This window comes from Balaenoptera acutorostrata, chromosome 12 (genome assembly GCF_949987535.1).
Source record: "Balaenoptera acutorostrata chromosome 12, mBalAcu1.1, whole genome shotgun sequence".
NCBI classification, from domain to species: Eukaryota; Metazoa; Chordata; class Mammalia; order Artiodactyla; family Balaenopteridae; genus Balaenoptera; species Balaenoptera acutorostrata.
In genome coordinates, this window is record NC_080075.1 from 92180388 (window position 1) to 92200722 (window position 20335).

The 20335-nt window shown below is 43.6% G+C and overlaps 1 protein-coding gene across 1 annotated transcript in view; it reads right to left on the reverse strand.

Annotated features, from left to right (window-relative positions):
- Positions 1–20335, reverse strand: part of DCDC2C (doublecortin domain containing 2C) — a 102541-nt gene that overhangs the window by 78936 nt on the left and 3270 nt on the right. Inside the window, 1 exon segment of the mRNA XM_057557909.1 lies at positions 14066–14117. Within this exon segment, the coding sequence (XP_057413892.1) occupies positions 14066–14117 (52 nt within the window).

Below are 20335 nucleotides of genomic sequence, written 5' to 3' on the forward strand. Positions count from 1 at the left end.
GGTGGCCAGGAGTCCAGCCCGGGCGATGCGGGCCGCTGCGCTGAAGGGCTGTGCGGCCCAGGGGGCGGCGAGGTCCCCGCTGAAGGCGCCCGGCACGGGGCCGAGTGGCTCACGCTGAGGATGCCCCCACAGCCCGGGTGACCTCCGCTGGGGCCCCGAGACGGCACGGGGGCTTCTAACGCAGGCCGTGGGGTTCAAGCCGGGATGTCCTGGCAGGCGGGGACGCCTTCCCAGCGTGTTCTGACCCTTCTCTTCTCTTTCCTGTGAACCCAACCTGAGCGGCTGAGCCAGCTCTGGGGCCCCATTCGACGTCGGCCTCACACCCACCGGGGCCCAGACACCCAGGCAGCAAAGAGTCCCCGAGGCCTGGCCCCCGCCAGCCCCGTGTCCCCCCTCCTCACGTCAGGGCTGGCCTGGCCCCTGCCCCTGGCCTGGAAGGGAGGGCCCCGCGGCAGAGGGCTTCCGCCCGGGCCTCCCACCGGCCTCCCTGCACCTCCCTGACCTGCCAGGCCGCCCGGTCACATACAGACAGGCCAGCCAACCTCTGATGTTGGCGCAGTTCCACTGAATTATCCCAAGTTGAGTCGAAGTCACTGACAGCGGCTCCTTCCCCAAGAATAACACCCAACCAGTACCCTCGGGGCTCACCACGAGCGCAGCAGCAAGCCGCACAGCCCGCTAACAGAGAAGGCAGGCTTTCCCAGCGCTGTGTTTTAAGTGAGGAGCCGGGAGCAGTGTCACCTTGGCTTCTGAAGGGGACGAGGGGAGTGAGAGGGGAAAGACGGAGGCGCTGTGGAGAAGCTGCCCCAGCATCTCGCTGTAAGCATGGAACGCCTCAGTCACGGAGGGAGCAGAACAAATCTGGGGGGCGGCCTGGGAGAGGAGAAACCACAGCCTCCGGGATCGGACAGACCAGGGTTCAAACTCCAGCCCAACCCCTTACTACCTGTGTGGCTTTGGAGAAGCATTTCACCTTTGAGCTACAATTTATTAACTTGGGAATGGGGACGATACACCTTGCAGGGCTTTTATGAGATAACATTTTATAAAAGGCACAATGCCATACCTATCACAAACGATAAATACACAGTCTAGTAAATATGAGAGTCTCCCAACACACACAGACACGCAGAATCCGGGCCGGGCGGGGGTGGGAGGGAGAGAGAGACGATTTCGGCATCTCAGTTGGATTACAGCCCGAAGAGAATTGCTGATTTTACCCACAGCCAACTGCTCATCCCCAGACACCCCATCTCGGGACATGGCACTACCCTAGACCCACTTGTTCAACTACCAAGCCTGGGAGACACCGGTGGGTGCTCTCTTCCCTGACACCCACAACTAAGCCATGAGCCCATCTCTCAGTTCTACCTCAAAACTGCACCCTGGGCCATCCCGTTCCTGCCACCCCGCTGGCCAAGCCTCCCCCTCCCTCCCCTAACTCATCTCCCCACCCCCACAGTCCTTTCTTCACAGCAAGTGGAGGAGCCTTTGTAAACACAAATCAGGACACGATCACTCTCTGACTTAAGGCCCCAGTGGTGGAAAGACCCACATTTCCAGTAGGTCCCCACTCCTCAGCTAGCCCACGCGGCCATGTGCCTGGCACCGCTGCCTCTCTGCCCTCTTCCCTCCCCACACCACCCCGCATGCCTGCCTTTTTCCAGCTCTTTAAGCACCAAGCTTGTTCCCGCAAGCACAAGACCTTGACCCTGGAATGTTCTCCCAGATCTTTGCACGGCTTGCTCCCTCTTGCATTAAGAAGTCAACTTGGATGCCAGCTCCTCAGAGAGGACTTCCCTGATGATCACACGCCTTGATGTATGTTCACCACAGCACTTGATATTACCTAATACTTTTGTGTTTATTTATTTGCTTATTATTGATTCCTCCTTGTAGAGTGTAAGCCTCCTGAGAGCAGGGATCTTGTTTGTCATGTTCAACAAAGTATTCCCAGTGCCTGAACAATGGTAGCAGTTTGATAAGTATTTCATGAATATGAATGAAGAATGAATGAATGAATGACAAGTGAGAAACAGCTCTGATACTCTGGAAAGAATCCCAGAAAAAGTGAGTTCACTGAGGATTGTGGCAATGCACACCTACATCCATTGTTACCCTACTGTCATACTATATATAAAATTATATATACTTGCGTACTAATAGTGACAAAATCAATGCCATGAATATCAACAACTACCATGAATTTGCAGACCTAGTTTGAAAACAAAACAACAGAAATTATCCTCTGCAAAATTCTATTACGGTACAGCTACCCTAAGAAGCAGTTTTCTGCTTGATTGCATAAAATTATGGAAACAATGAACTAATTGCTTTTTTACATGTTAATGATTCATTAACCCTGATATCACCTGCCTAATTAAATGACTCCAGCAATTAAATGCATGCTTTTGGACTTTTTCCCCTGTACTCCACATAATAATCTCCAAAGAAGTACCAAGCAAACGTGCTTTTCTGTTACTGTCTGATGGTGATGACAGTTTCAAGACTCGTGTCATTCACCTGCCCTGAGAGGCAGGACTTAATGGGCTTTAGAGCTCTTTAACAAGGGTCCAGGGTAATTGAACCAAATCTACCTCAGTGATGGAAGACGCTCAAGGCTACCAAAGGTGTGTTTCCCCAAGTAGCGCCTATGGTTTACTGAATGCCTACTATGTGTCAGGCACTGCACTCAGACCTTTATATGCATTCATAACTAATCCTCAAAATCACCAGGCAAAATATCCAGGTAACAAAGAATCAGAGACGTTGTATAATCTTCCCAAGAACACACAGCTATCAAGTGTCCTGGCCATGATAAGCCAACAAAAAATATTTTATTATAGTTTTTGGCAAAATGGAGATTTGAACCTACACCAGTATACCATTTAGGAGCCTATTTTGAGTCATCCGCGATTCCAGGACTGGCTCCGTCACTTTCTCACTGTGTGACCTTGGTCAAGTTGTCTCGCTTCCCTAAACCTGTTTCTCCGTGCATGCAACGCAGATCCAAGTGGTGTATATGTAGTAAGTCAGACAGAGAAAGACAAATATTACATAAGGTTACTTGTCTGTGGAATCTAAAAAAGAAATATACACATGAATCTATACACAGAACAGAAACAGACGCACAGACATAGAAAACAAACTACGGTTCCCAAAAGGGAAGGCAGGGGGAGGATAAATTAGGAGTTTGGGATTAACAGACACAAACTACCATACGTAGAATAGATCAGCAACAAGGATTTACTGTATAATACAGGGAACAATATGCAATATTTTGTAATAACTTATAATGGAAAACAATCTGAAGAAAATATGTATAACTGAATCACGTTTCTGTACACCTGAAACTAACACAATATTGTAAATCAACTACACTTCCATAAAAAATACAAAAATAAAATAAAATTTGGCTAAAGGAAAAAGGTAAAAAAAAAAAAAAGTAGTGCCTATGCTACAGGTCTGCTCGCAATATGAGTAACACAAAGTGAGAGGACTCGCTCTCCGGTGCTCAGCAAGGCGCCTGCAGTGAGTTCAGAGCCCAGCTGACAGCAGTGGTTGTGATCTGTGCTGTTACTCCTTCTGCCCTATCCTCCTCCTCCGACAGCCCTCCGTGAACATCCACACGGCCCTTTTCACACAAAACGTCAAATAAAAAAGGCCCATTGGGCTTCCCTGGTGGCGCAGTGGTTGGGAATCCGCCTGCCAATGCAGGGGACGCGGGTTCGAGCCCTGGTCTGGGAGGATCCCACATGCCGCGGAGCAACTAGGCCCGTGAGCCACAACTACTGAGCCTGTGCTCCGCAACAAGAGAGGCTGCGATAGTGAGAGGCCCGCGCACCGCGATGAAGAGTGGCCCCCGCTCGCCGCAATTAGAGAAAGCCCTCGCACAGAAACGAAGACCCAACACAGCCAGAAATAAATAAATAGATAGATAGATAGATAGGCCCATAGCTGATTTACGTGCCCCGCTCCGCGGAGAATGGATGTCAGCTCCCCGCTGACGATGGATTTACAGGTTGGCACTGATGCTCTGAGTGAGTCCACATTTGCTGGCCCCCCAGAGAAACCATCCCACAGCGGCAGACAGCCACGCGGTCTATGGGGCCTGCTGGCCATCCCAGGAGTCCCCACTCGGAAGCAGGGTCACAAATAAAACCAACCCAAGGAGAGGAGAGTACCTGCCCCAATTCTGCCCGGCTGCGGACCCCCGGAAGGCACTCGGTCATCGTTCCATTCATTTATTTCAGCCCTATTTGCGAGGACACCCCTCCATGGGAGGAACTGTGCTAAGTGTTAGAGACGCAAAGGCGAGCAAGACCGGCATCACACCTGGCCTCGGAGGGCTGGGAGGCATGGGGACACAGACCACTGGACGAGCGATCCGTAAACAAGGAGACAAGCGCACGCAGCTCTGTGATGAGGGCTCTGTGGTGGCACGGGGCGCACTCGATCCTCACAGCGACACAAAGCAGGCTTCCTGGTGCAAGCGGCCTCTAGGTGGAGACCTGATTTATAAGAAGGAGTCAGTCCGTTGAGGATGGGAAGACATGTTAAATGAGGCAGGAGGAACAGCATACACACAACCCTGGTAGAGGACTTTGGATACATCCCCATGGATACAAGGTCTTTGGGAAACGGAAAAGTCTAGACTAGACACTGGACATAGAGGGAGGAGTAGTGAGAGGCGGGGCTGAAGAAGAAAGCCAGGGCCAGATCAAGGAGGGCCTTCACGTCCGCCGTTAGCAGTGCAGACCCCATCCCCTTGGAGAAAAGAGGCATGCCTTGAGGAAGTGTCTGAACCAGGGAATTGATGAGATCCAACTGGAAAGGGATGGGCTGGGTGCAGGAAGACCAGGTGGAAGGCACACGACTCTTTCTAGGAGCAGCTCTGGGCGCCCTCAGCAAGAATGGGGCTCAGTAACTGAATGGGCTTGAGAGGAGGCACAGGAGGGACGGGGGCGGGAGGGGGGTCCTGGGAAAAGTAAAAGCTAAGATGATTATCTAGGTTTCTGGTTTTAGGAGTTGAGTGTACAGCTCCATTCTCTGAAAAAAGGAACACAAAATAACAACTGGGTTTGCAGGAAGAGGCCAATGAGTTCAAACGTGGACATGCTGAATCTGAGGTATCCTTGGGACATCCAAGTGACAGTGCCCTGTAGACAGAGATGTGGATCCTGTGCTAGAGAGAGGCCTGGGTGCCTTGGGCACAAGGATGATGGTGGATGATGAGGCCGGTACGCTGCCCGAGTGAGAAGAGGGAAGGAACCAGGGTAGCACCTGGAGGGAAGTGGGGACTCCAAGGACAGACAATGACACTGACGCCACCAGAAAAAATTTAGGAGAAACAACTGGAGGGAATAAGAAGAGAGCAGGGTTTCAGATGACAAGGAAAGAAATCACTTCAAGAATGAGACAGAGGACCAGTTCCCACCCACCAGCGCAGCTGTAAACAAAAAAGCCCAAATGTCTGTCAGATGTGGAATAGATAAATAAAATGTGGTCTATTCATACAATGGAATGCTCTTCAGCCATAGAAAGGAATAAAAAATCAATACACACTACAACATAGATAAACCTTGAAAACATTATGCTAAGTCTAAGAAGTCACATGCAAAAGACCATATATTGTATGATTCTATTTATATGAAATGTCCAGAATAGGCAAATCCAGAGGCAGCTATTATTACTCTAATTATCTTTTCTCATCCACTTAAGATCGTTCTAAACAATTCTTCTTATTCTCTCCCCCATTATCAGCTTACCCACAAAAGATCCTGATTAGCCAAAGCTATCTTTAAAAAGAAGAACAAAGATGGAGGCATTTATAATCTATAAATATAATCTGTAAATATATCTTTATATAATCAAAATAGTATGGTGTTGGCATAAAAACAAACCAAGAGACCAATGGGACAGAATAGAAAGCCCAGAAATAAACCCATGTGTATACAGTCAGTTAATATTCCAAAAAGGATCCAAGAATATACAATGAGGAGAGAATAGTCTCTTCAATAAATGATGCTGGAAAAACTGGACAGCCACATGCAGAAGAGTGAAACTGGACCCCTGTCTTACACTAAACACAAAAATCAACTCAAAATGGATTAAAGACTTGCACATAAGACCTGAAACCATAAAACTCCTAGAAAATATAGGGAGTAAGTAAGCTTCTTGGCATTGAACTTGGCAATGATTTTTTTGGATTTGACATCAAAAGCAGATGTAACAAAAGCAAAAATAAGCAATTGGGACTACATCAAACTTAATACATGAAAAGCTTCCACTCAGCAAAGGAAACCAGCAACAAAATGAAAAGGCAACCTACTGAAAGAAAATATTTGCAAACCTTGTATCTGATAAGGAGTTAATATCCGAAATATACAAGGAACTCATACAACTCAATGGCAAAAAACAAAAACAAAGAACCTAGTTTAAAAATGGGCAAAGGGGCGCTTCCCTGGTGGCGCAGTGGTTGAGAATCTGCCTGCCAATGCAGAGGACACGGGTTCGAGCCCTGGTCTGGGAAGATCCCACATGCCGCGGAGCAACTAGGCCCGTGAGCCACAATTACTGAGCCTGCGTGTCTGGAGCCTGTGCTCCGCAACAAGAGAGGCCGCGATAGTGAGAGGCCCGCGCACCGCGATGAAGAGTGGCCCCCGCTCGCCGCAACTAGAGAAAGCCCTCGCACAGAAACGAAGACCCAACACAGCCATAAATAAATAAATAAATAAATAAAACTTAAAAAAAAAAAAATGGGCAAAGGACCTGAAGAGACATTTTTCCAAAGAAGACATACAACTTGCCAAAAGGTACAAGAAAAGCTGCTCAGCATCACTCGTCATCAGGGAAATGCAAATCAAAACCACTGTGAGATATCACCTCACACCTATCAGAATGGCTATCACCAAAAAGACAACAAATAACAAGTGTTGGTGAGGACGTGGAGAAAAGGGAGCCCTCCTGCACTGTTGGTGCGAATGTAGACTGGTGCAGCCACTGTGGAGAACAGTGTGGAGGTTCCTCAAAAACTTAAAACTGGAACTACCATATGACCCAGCAATCCCACTTATGGGTATATATCACAAGGAAATGAAACCATTTTCTTGAAGAGATCTATGTACTCCAGTTAGTACTCACTGATGCATTATTCACAATGGTTAAGGTATGGAAACAACCTAAGTGTCTACCAGTGGATGGATGGATAAAGAAAGTATGTTGTATCCATACAGGGGAATATTATTCAGCCATAGAAAAGAAGAAAAGTCTGCCATGTGCAACACATGGGTGAAACTGGAGGACATTATACTAAGTAAAATAAACCAAAGAAAGACAAATACTGCATGGTGTCACTTATATGTGGAATCTGGGGGGCAGGTGGCAGAAAGTGGAAACAGAGAGTAGAAAAATGACTGCCAGGGCTGGGGGTGGGGGAAATAGGAAGAGATCGGTACAAAGGTACAAACTTTCAGTTATAAGATGAATAAGGTCTGAGGATCTAATGTATAACATGGTGACTGTAATCGATAACATCACATTGCGTAACTGAAATTTGCTAAGAGAGTAGAACTTAAGTGTTCTCACAAAAGAGAGACAAAGAGAGAGAGATAAGTATGTGAGGTGATGTGTCAATTAACTTGATGGGTGGAGGGAATCCTTTCACAATGTATACATACATCAAATCATCACACTGTGCACTTTAAATATCTTACACTTTTGTCAATTACACCTCAATAAAGCTAAAAAAATATGGTATATATCACTTAATAGAATACTCTGAATCCACTAAAAATTATTATAGGAGCATATTTGTTGACATATTAAGATTTCATGATTCATTGTTAAGTAAAAGGGGATTTGTAAAAAATAATACATAGAATATGCTCTCATTTGTGCTTAAATTAATATATTTGTAAAGTAAGAAGTATATACGTGTGACCATTGAACAACACAGATTTGAACTGCATGGGTCCATTTATATGCAAATTTTTTAATAAATATATTGGAGAATTTTTTGGACATCTGTGACATTTTGAAAAAACTCATAAACTTCATAGCCTAGAAACATCAAAACAATAAAAAGGTATGTCACGAATGCATAAAATATATGTAGATACTAGTCTATCCTTATATAGGCATAAGGTGTGTGATATTTAATATAAAATTAATAATGTGTTAGCTTTCTTTCTGTTTTTATTGATGCAACTTTGCTTTCAAAAAATTACATTACCGTACATAGGCCTTTCTCTCTCATAATCGGAGAAATTGCATATCAGCCTATCATCACAGGGAAGTGGGTTTTTTTAATGCAACAATATTTCCAATACTGTATTATGAATATGACTGTAATAATGTGTGACATAAAATTTTTATAACAATTTATTCTTTAGTGTATAAGCCAGGCCACCATAGAGCAATCATATTGCTGCTTCTTCATTATCAATGCATGAATCGTTACACATGTAAATAAATATGAATTTCCTTTTCATATTATCTTTTCATTTTGATGTCTGGTGTTAGTAACATGTATAACATCTACAGTGTTTTGCATCATATTAAGACAATATTGACTGTACTGACAGACGATTCATGTAAACAGGTGACATAAGCATACAGTATCAATAAATACAGTACAGTACTCTAAATGTATTTTCTCTTCCTTATGACTTTCTTGACAGCATTTCCTTTTCTCTATCTTACTTTACTGCAAGAATACAGTATGTAATACAAATAACACACAAAGTATGTTATCAACTGTTTCTGTTATCTGTAAGGCTTCCAGTCAACAGTAGGCTATTAGTACTTGAGTTTTAAAAGTGTGAAAAGTTATACATGGATTTTCAGCTGTGCAGGGGGTCAGTGCTCCTAACTTCTGCATTGTTCAAGGGTCAACTGCATATATATGCATATATGTCCACATAGGTTAGAAGCATATAGAAAAACATGGTGGCTAATCTCTGGCTGATAGGATTATGTGTTTCCTTTTAAATTACATACATTTTCTCATTTCGCTACGACAAGCATGAATTATATAGTAATTTTCTTAACAGAAACAGAAACTTCCAAAAATGTGTTCAGGACCGTTCAAAAGGAGAGCCAATGGCAAGGCCACTGAGAGAATACTATGGACTTGTGTATCGGCTCAGTCAGTGCAAAGTACCTCAGCCAAATCTTGAGTCAAAACACAGTTAAATTTCATTCCCCTTGCTTTTCAATCAGATAGGGAATCACATAAAACACGCTATAGACATTTATATGAAAAGTTAATTTTAAAATTCTTTTTTGTTAGAATCATCAGTAACTGCCGTTATTCGGAAAATTCACCTCAGGGACTCACTTCCTTCTCTTCCATGACAACTTGAGACAAATAAGGTCTAAATTAGTGGTTTAGTTGTTTTACCATTAGTATGCTATTTACCAGGATGAATGCACTGAAAGGACAGAATCAGAAAACAGTCCTCATGGGCAAAAAAAATATTGAATTGGGGCTCATTTGTTCCTAGAACTGTAAGAAAAGGACAGGGGAGGTCTTCTAAATTCTGCCTAAATTTATACAATTTGACATTACACACCCAAACTCTAAGATGTAGGAACAGAACTCCTTGAATTAAACTGAGAGCAAGGACATTTTTCTCATTAAATCAACGTGACACGGTCATGGAAACTCAAGATCCCAAGAGCACTGTTTTCGAGTCTAATTTTCCTTGCCCCTCCGTTTAATGAAACGTAATTCCAAATTCATTATATTGAAGCATTTTATAAGTCATTTCTATGGTTATATGAAGTATATTATTATGGCATTCTAATTAACTTTAAGTAAATTTCTTTACTGAATCAAGGTCTCTTGAGCAGTGTCTTCAATTTTCCCACTAATATATTTTGACAAAAACGGAAATTCTGTGAAAGAGTACTCCACAAAAAGCTAGGTACTTCTACTCTGTGTTCCTATCACAAAATAAGGCGGAATAACTTAGTAAAACACCTAAACATTGAACATTTGGACTTGGCCAAAGCTTACAGTATAGTATATTTAGTGTTTCTAAGAGTTTGCACTGGTATTCAAATCGGTAGCATTCATGGATCTCAAATTCTGATAGGGTGAGCTACCCAGACTTAAAGGCAGTATGAGTATTAATTTCAACTATTTACTGAGCTCTTTCAATATGCCCAGCACCATCTCATTTAATCCCAGCAACATTCCAAGAGGTATTATTTCAGATCAATACCTATAGATCTAATCACAGTAATGACAAGTCATGAATCAGTCAACCGTTCCTCTACTGATGGACATTCACGTGGCTCCCAGGTTTTTGTAATTACTAAAAAAAAGAACATGCTGCTATAAGCATCCTTAAGGCGCAGTGTGTGAACGCACCGAGCCGGCTGGAGCAGGTGCAGCAGGGGCTGCCCGTGGCCTCGACACCCCACAAGGCCTGGGGAGATTTTAGTCCTTGCAAAGCTGTTCTCCACTGTCCTAGAATGAGGTGGCGCTGCGGAGGGCCAGGTCCCCCTCCTGCAGCGCATCCTACGGGGCATCGGTTCCCACAGCCCTCTGCACAGATCCTGGAGAACCAGTGCCCCGTGGCGCTGACCCTCTGCTTCCGGTCCCCCAGCAGAGCCCGCGCTGAGCCGACGCGGTGCGGCATCGACCGGTCTGTCCCACGCCACCGCACAAAGTGCGGCTCTTTCTGTAAGGTGAGCGCTCATGTATCCACCAGAAATAATTCACGGAATTTAGTTCTGTGAGTTAAACAGAAGAAACCCATTTAATATGCACAGGTTGTACAGTGCAGTAATGAGGCTTTCCCCAAGGAAGGGGGTGGGGGGATCCCGGATTCATCTCTAGTTTTACACCAAGTTCTGTTACTAACTAGCTGCCTAACTCTGTACACGTCACTTAACCTGTCTTGAACTCTGGATTCATCTTTTAAGTGGCAGATATTAAGACCTGCTCCCCCGGACTTCCCTGGGGGTGCAGTGGTTAAGAATCCACCTGCCAGTGCAGGGGACACGGGTTTGAGCCCTGGTCCAGGAAGATCCCACATGCCGCGGAGCAGCTAAGCCCGTGAGCCACAACTACTGAGCCTGCGCTCTAGAGCCCGTGAGCCACAACTACTGAGCCCACGTGCCACAACTACTGAAGCCCACGCGCCTAGAGCCCATGCTCCGCAACAAGAGAAGCCACCGCAATGAGAAGCCCACGCACCACAACGAAGAGTAGTCCCCGCTCACCACAACTAGAGGAAAGCCCGCGTGCAGCAACGAAGACCCAATGCAGCCAAAAATAAATAAATAAATAAATAAATTTTTAAAAAGACAAGTCTTTTAGCTCATTAAGTATTATATTATCTCCCGAATCATGGGTATGTCCCCACAAACCACAAAGCAGCTAAAACGTGGTTTAGTAAGCGGTAGTGAGTAGTGAGAGGTGACAAAGAGAGTTTAAGTTAGTAGTTACGTGAGCAGTATGGAGGACAAAAGAGAGGCACCCACTAAAGTGACTGACGAACTTCAGCCCCGTGACTGGCAGCTCTACATCCTCATATGGGACAGCAGGACACAGATCTAAACTGCAGGCTGCTCTCATGGGCTCCTCACGGGACCAGCAGATTTGTTGGACCACAGCTTGTGTCCCGGTCAAAGCTCCTGGTGGTGGCCTCATTTCATTCATTGATGGCTACATCACAGATGAATGTCCACGAAGATACTACACAGCAAGCAGCAGTCATCACAAGCCACTTTTAGGGAGTCACTTCTGCCACCAGAGGAGAGGGGGCCAGGGTAGTGACCATCAGGCTCCTTGCAGGCCTCCACACTGTGCAGTACCCCACAGCACCCGAGGGCAGTGATGGCATTCCCAGGCACCACTGGAAGCAACACATGTTCTTAGAAACTTTCTGGAAGTAAATATTAAAGAGGTAAAAATTGTGCGTGTAACTCCACTTCTTTATAAACAATCATGATGGCTCTATCAGGGTCCATCCCAATGCCTAGTTACAATAATGAAAAAGAAGAAGGATGTAAGGTCTGTTGACAGAGAATGGGTTAAATAATTATCATAGAGTCACGTGATGGAATATTTTGCAGCCACTAAAAATCATGTGGCATAAGATCCTTTACTATGTTAAACTGTCATGATACATAGTTAATAAAAAGCAGATACGAAAATAGTATGTAAATCACTTTGCTGTATACCTGAAACTATCACAACATTGTTAAGCAACTGTACTCCAATATAAAATAAAAGTTTAAAAAAAAAGAAAAAGAAAATAGTACGTGTTGATGGATTCCATTTTTGTAAATATATACATATCAATGCATGTATTGTATATATGTGTGTATCTGTGAAGATGATAGATAGATAGATAGACAGATATTTGCGACTTGTCCAGAGAAAAACAACTGGAAATGGACATGGCAAAATGCAGAGTGCTCATCTTTGGGAGGTAGGATTGTGAATGATCTTCACTTTCCTCACTGAGCTTTTCTGCACAGCATTTTGGACATTTTTCTCAGCAAGAACGACTGTAAAATCAGATTGTTTTAATGAAAAGAGTGTAAATTTCAAAAGAACAATTAAAAAACTCTTTGGGCAACTATAGGCTCATTAGTATGAGTGCAGGGCAATCTAGTACCGACCCTGGGAGGATGAGGCCCCTGAGGGCATTTCAATGCTGGTACCCTCGTAAGCCCTCCCATCACCGCATCCTCAACTAGAAAACTGGGAGTTTTGATAAGATAACCTAGAAGTTCCCTTCCTGTCCTAAAATGCTAAATGTTACCTTATAATCATGTCTAATGTTTTTAAATCATTGACATGTACAAAGGATAAACATAGACTCAAACTTGAACAGAGTCTCTCGAGGGGTACTCTTCAGAATTGTTTTCAATCCCACTCCCGCCCCACCAGGAGAGGGGGATGCAGGGACTTAGGTGTTAAGGACAATCATATTCCATTTCCTCTCTATTTGTTAAGGTAGTAGCCCTGAAATTCAACGACTGCCAGAATTGCTTTCTTGTTGGAAACTCGCCCTCCTGCCCCTGGCAAGTTACAGTCTAAGGTGGGTAGGTAATAAATTTGATTTGATTCATCACACAGCCTTAAAGTACAGAGGCAAAGGAAACAGCTAAATGCTTCTGCAGGCTGGTACCTGTGGGCGATGCAAGAGCTGCTAGACTGCCCTTTACTGGAGCACCGGGTGGAGTTCAAGGACACAGAGAGGCCCTGCTTCTTTAAGACATGGGGGACGAGAACCGACACTTATCTAGTGCTAGTACGTTATGTATAGTTTATCATGTAATCCTCACAACAATCCTCTAAGACACATTCTCATCTCCTTTCCATAGAGGAGAGAACTTAATAGCAAAACCACCACTTAGAGAAGTAGATACTCTAAAAACAGCTCACTTTCGAAACACTCCACAAAAAGTCCATTTACAAAATTAAAAAGTAGAAATCAACTTGCATTCTAAATATCATCATCAGGCTATCTCGCTCAAACCTGATTTTTGTTGCTTATTTAAAAGGTGGATCTCTTTTAACTTACATATGAAATTTGGGTTGTTTTGTTGTTGTTGTTGTTTTGCTAAGACTCAAGTGATGTGAACAGGGTGATGGAAGATTCCATCTTGTAGGCTTTCAAATGTCTATCAAGTACAAAAATGTTGAGAACACAGAGCAAATCTTTAAATTTAACATTATAATTAGCTTCAACATCATGTAACTTAAAATAACTTTTCCTGTCACCTGTCTTTCCAAATCCCCAAAACAAAAGAGGAGTAAAAAGTCTTAATAAATGCTAGCACTCTGCATCTCAAAGATGAGTCTCTCCCTAACCATGGTCTTCAAACGTTCTTACCGACTTCCATCATCTTAGTGACTTAAGTGCTCTGACAAACAGAACAAGCTTGCACAGCAACTTCCGGCTTCAAGAGCAGCATGCCTTTATAGGCATTCCCTACAAAATGCTGTTTTTATCGAACTTCAATTATTCAATATTGACATTTTAATTTTTACCAAATCATCCAATTTATCCAATCTTTAGTAGTTAGTAGTGAACACTTCCTTCAACTTTCTCATCATTGCAGGTTTGCTGGGACCTATATTAAAATAACTGCAAAAGAAAGAAAAACCTAATTAGAAGGTAAATATTTAGATAGAAAATTTGAGCCTCTTTAGAGATGACTCCTTTTCGGCAGTACAATATGCCACTCCACAGCAACTTAAAACTAAAATCTAGAATACCATAAATGCTCACATCAATATACACTAGCAATGACATTGCAGGAAAATGTTCACACTGGCTACCGTGGGCATCACCCAGGAAAACTGGCCTTCAGTGGCATTGCTTTTCCTCATACAACACTATTAATCAAAGAGGAACCTTGGAGACCAATCAAAGAGAACTCTACTGGGTCACTAACGGCTCCAGGGCCCACCACTGGCCAAAGGCAGAGTCCCAGACACCTCGCCCAGCTCCCTCTCACCTGCGCTGTCCCTTCCTGTCTCACAGAATGCCATCACTGTCCCCATTCTGCCAACACTGAATGCTGGAAAAGAGCCACTGGAATAAAATATGTATGAGCCCCGCCATTAGAATTTGTGACCCTTGGGGACTTTTAAAGAGCCTTCCATGTGCCTCAAAAACAGAACAGATATTTTTAATGATAATAAATAATATGTTAAGATTTATACGTGTTAGGGTTTCTTCCTGATTTAAAACAATTTTTTAATGTATTTGAGATTGTTCTTGACAATGGTTTTAGCAACAGTCAGAGAAGGATTGGCTAAGAGTCGGTAGATGAAAGGAAAAAGACATTTTTAAGTACTTAATATACAGTCAAGAGTCACAAGCTCAGATGCCTACAGAGGCTGGGCAAGTAAATGACGATGCTTGCAAAGGGTGGTATTAGGGAATGGTGGGGACTGTGGCTAGTGGAGGTGCTCATAATTGCAGGGCACTGTTTTGCTGTGGAAATGCAGGCAACTAAAAACTAAGTCCTTGGGACTTAGTTGGTGGTCCAGTGGTAAAAAATCCACCTTCCAATGCAGGGCACGCAGGTTCGATCCCTGGTCGGGGAACTAAGATCCCACATGCTGCAGGACAGCTAAGCCCTCGCACCACAACTACTGAGCTCACGCACCACAATGGAAGATCCCGCATGTCACAACTAAGACCCGACACAGCAAAAAAATAATAATAATAAATAAATAAATAAATAAAACTAAGTCCTTTTAAACAATAAAAATCCTCTATTTTTTATTATTTTGTTTTTTTTTTAACTACACTGGTTTTTTTTTTTTAATTTATTTATTTTTGGCTGCATTGGGTCTTTGTTGCTGTGCATGGGCTTTCTCTAGTTGCTGCGAGCAGGGGCTACTCTTCGTTGCGGTGCGCGGGCTCTAGGCGCACGGGCTTCAGAAGTTGTGGTGCACAGGCTTAGTTGCTCCATGGCATGTGGGATCTTCCCGGACCAGGGATCGAACCCGTGTCCCCTGCATTGGCAGGCAGATTCTTAACCACTGTGCAACCACGGAAGTCCCGAAAATCCTCTATTTTTTAAATGGAAACCAAAATTTCATATAACATGAGCACCCCCATTATAAAATGTGGCAGCCAATTCAAACCTTCGAAAACTATGTGAACCAAAGAGCCTGCAAATCTCCAAATCACCCCCTCGGCTTACAGCTCCCTTCCAGGCCCCCTTTGCTCACCTTCAAATAGGTATTTTAGTCTTAAGTTCCCAAATTCCATATTTGATGACGAACATTAATCCCCCAAATGAGACAACTTACTCTCATTAAATGGAAACGAACGGCATAAATAAATACAGAAATTAAGGCATAAAAAGATCAAAAAAAAACCCACAAAATGTTATTTATTGTTTCAATGTTGCCTTCCAAACAACACAGAAATAGAACAGAAAGAGGGAACGAGTAATTCCTCAGAGATCCAGTGGCCCCAAGTCTTTAAACCGGGTGTCTGCAGGGGATTTCTGGCTGGACTTGGGTCTCCCTGGGGGTGTGGGGAGCAGGAATTGGAAGCAGAGACTAGATGCTAATGTGCAATGTTCCTCCTGTTGCTTCCCGAGAATAAAGGAAAGAGGCCAACCGCCAGATCAAGCCAGGCATTTCAAAGCACTGTGTTCCTTTCACTCTGACAACACCCTATTGGAGTAGATACTAATTAGCCCTGTTTTATTGATGAGGAAGCTGAGTCTCAGCGAGGTGATTTGATTTGCTAAATGCTACCCAGATGGGAAAAGCCAGGACTCTGTTCACCCCAGGACTTCCGGCTCTGAGACCACATTCCTCTTCCTCTGGCGTGCCTGTCTGTCCACACACTTTGCCCCTTTCCCGGTTATGCACCAGTCCTTGGGTACAAGTGGGTGGTAAGGAGAGTCAAAGTACAGGCTGGCGTGGCAACGAGCTGCCATGGTTTGATTTAAATAGCATTTTCACTTTGAATCTCAACAACAAACTCCTAAGGTAAATAGGAAAAATTCCTACTATAATTCAAATTCTTCGGGGTCTCTCGAAACACACACACACATACACACAATACACACACACACACATGCATACACACACACACGCACACATACACACACACCTACACACATACACACACACACACACACACACACACAATGCCCTGATATAAATTTTGTTGTGAATATGACTATCTCTACAAAAGAAATCATTAATTCCAGGCTTTACGGGACACATTTTTTAAGTGATTATTAGCCTGTAATATTTTGTTTTATAGAGAAAAAATTATGTTTCTCTTCTCAAATTAATTTATTCCAGAAAATGTAGGAAATGTTTGAATGATGATTGGATTGGGGAAGATGTTATGGTGTTTGTCTTCTCAATGTACCATTTTACAACCATGAGAAACCCTCCAGGACGGTTAATGTATCATCAGGTTGCACTTCAAAGTTCATCTGCTGGTGGCACAATTAGAAGATTATTTGCTGGTGAAAATTAATTTTAACTGTTCAATGGCTCAGTAAGTACAGAACATACATTCTGACAAGTGCTAGCTCACTGGTACCAGTATAAATCAAGACAAAATTATTCACCAAAGTCTGGGTTCCGATTTCATACTTCATTGATCTAAAAGGTAGTGGAGAAAACGAAATCCAAATGCCTCTCCACGTTGAACTTCACATGCAAATCTCTCCCATCCGTTTGATAGCAATGAAGGTACGTGGAAAATGCAAAATAACAGAGGGTCTTGACCACGTGGGAACCCACCTCCCCTCCCTGCTCAGAGAACTGGATCACATTCCTTTCCCTACAGAAGATAATAATCAACATTAAGAAATCTGGGAAGAGAAACACCTCAAAGTCTTTCTCAATATCTCTGCCACATGTCCAAAACATTTTAAATAAACACTGAAAATCTCTCTACCAAATGAGAAGTCTCACAGGATCTATTAGAAAATGCCTCAACCCACAGAAAGAGGAAAGAATTTACTGCTCTTGGCCCAGGCGTGACAGTCGGTGCTTCACAAGCTTCCTTCCTCACCTGCTCACAGATAGAACACATGCCAATTTTACAAGGAAACATTTTGGGGGTAAAACTAAACTTTTCATCACACATAAGTTGAAAGGGATTTTAAAGTTAGCTTTTGCTGAAACCTTCTTTTGTGGTCATAAAACAACAGTGAAGACCAGATTCTGGTAGGAAATCAGAATCCAGCATGCGCAATGTCTGAGTCTGTTCAGGCTGCCCTAACAAAAGCACCACAGACTGGGGTAGGGGGAGCTTAAACAGCAGACATTCGTTTCTCATGGCTCTGGAGGCTGGAAGTCTGAGATCAAGGCACTGATATATTCAGTGTCTGCTGAGGACCCCCTTCCCAGTTCATTGACGGTGTGTTCTCGCTGTGTCCTCACCTGGAGGAAGGGGTAAGCCCATGTGCCACAACTACTGAGCCTGCGCTCTAGAGCCCACGAGCCACACCTACTGAGCCCACGTGCCACAACTACTGAGGCTGCACTCTAGAGCCGTGAGCCACAACTACTGAGCCTGCGCTCTAGAGCCCACGAGCCACACCTACTGAGCCCACGTGCCACAACTACTGAGGCTGCACTCTAGAGCCGTGAGCCACAACTACTGAGCCTGCGCTCTAGAGCCCACGAGCCACAACTACTGAGCCCACGCACCACAACTACTGAGGCTGCACTCTAGAGCCGTGAGCCACAACAAGAAAAGCCACTGCAATGAGAAGCCCACGCACCACAACTACTGAGCCTGCGAGCCACACCTACCGAGCCTGGCACCACAACTACTGAAGCCCATGTGCCTAGAGCCCATGCTCTGCAACAAGACAAGTCCCTGCAATGAGAAGCCCGCGCACCGCAACGAAGAGTAGCCCCCGCTCGCCGCGACTAGAGAGAGCCTGCATGCAGCAACGAAGACCCAACACAGCCAAAAATAAATTTTAAAATGTATTAAAAAAAAAAAAGAAATTTGTTATGAACCTGGATTCTTGCATCTTTCCATGCTTAGAAAAGCACGAAAATCATTCACTGAGATATCTGCTCCTCGGGACAAGCAGCAACCTTCTTCTGCGATGGGTGCTTGAGTGCACATACTCCTTCACCAAGATCACAGAAACACCGTCTTCCCCCACCCTCTCCAGAGCAGTTCCCTGGGGCCATCTGAGAGGCTGTCTCCCAGCTACAGTCCTCAGTGAGACACTGAATAAAATTAACTCACAGCTCTTACACTGTGCATTTTTTTCAGGTTGACACCATCACATGAGGGATTCAGTTTCAACATATGAATTTCAGGGGGACACAGTCAGTGTGTAGCATGCAGCAACTAACCCTGAAAAAACAATCACAAAATCAAACATCTACAAAGGAATACATTCTTGTCAGTGAATTCTCACACATACCAGGATTAGCACAGTAATAAATGTAAATCTAAAATGTTATGGCATTAATCCAAACTCTCTACCTCTTAGCAACCGTGATGTCTGTCACTTATGATTTTTCTTCAAAAACAATAAGATGTCAAGTTTGCATCCTTGCAGAGTCCATTAAGAATTTGAATCACAAGCCAGCTAACTCACAAAATAACACTATCTGGGTGGTCCAAAAAAACTCAAGCTACTGATTTAATTTGGAGTATCTTTGGAGAGGAAGCATTCCTGGAATTTGGGAGAAGAAAATGGAAATCCTCTCTGGAGAATCTCACCTTTATCTCAGTCCTTAAAGAATTTCCTCAAAAAAAAAAAAAACCATAGAAAGGGAGTCATTTGCAGTCAAAAAAATAAGTAAACTAACAAAGACAGAAAGGATCATGAGAGAAAACCAGGTGAAATAAGAGAAAACAGAGATGAGTTTCAAATACTGGGATTATAGGCACAGACCACAGAAGGACAATATTTCAATAAAAGACAAGTTTGAAAATACATGCAGGACCAAGAGACGAGAGAGAATAACATGGAGGATTTGAAAAGAACCAGATAGAATGTTTGGAAATGAAAAACTGAATGATTTAAATTTAAAATTCAATAAATTGGTTTGAAGCATAGTATACACAGCAGAAAAAAATTAATCAGATCTAGGCGAAAGTACCTAGATTATAGCACAAAGATAAAAGAGAGAGACAGAAATACATGAAAAAGAGGGGGACTCTTGGAGGTTAGAGCTAATGAAATAAGCCAACCCACATCGACCCAGATACAGAAAGCAAAGAGAGAAAACATAAGACAGAGGCATCACCTGAAGAGACAATGGCTGAGTCACCACACCAGAGACTCAAGATAATTCAATAAATCTGCACTTAGACATATCGTTTAAAGCACAGTACCCAGAATCACACAGCATATATTTTAAGAAGCTAAAAGAGATAAAATATTACTTTCAGAGAAGTGAATGATGATAGCTGATATCTCATCAGCAACCACCAAGTTAGAGGACAATGAAAAATACCTTTCATGGTCTAAGGACACTGCCATCCACAGAATCATAACAAAAATATACGTGAAGGAAAAGGGCGAGAAGACCTCTGCTCTGGGAACCATGGACTAAGTAACCCCGATCAACCTCTCCACTAAGAAACAAATAAAACCAGACGCACTAAAAAACATGTCTTTCAAACATAAGACACCTATCAAGATAGTGAGGAATTGCCACACTCCAGGAAAGAAAGGAAATCCAAAGACATGAGGCCCACATCTGGGGCCACTTTGGCCCAGGGGTTCTTGTTGTTGGGAACAGAGAGCTGACAGGGTGAACCATGGTTCTGACAGCCTTTTGTGGCCACAGGAAAAGCACTGGTTCAGGACCCGCCAACGACGGGGGTCCTTG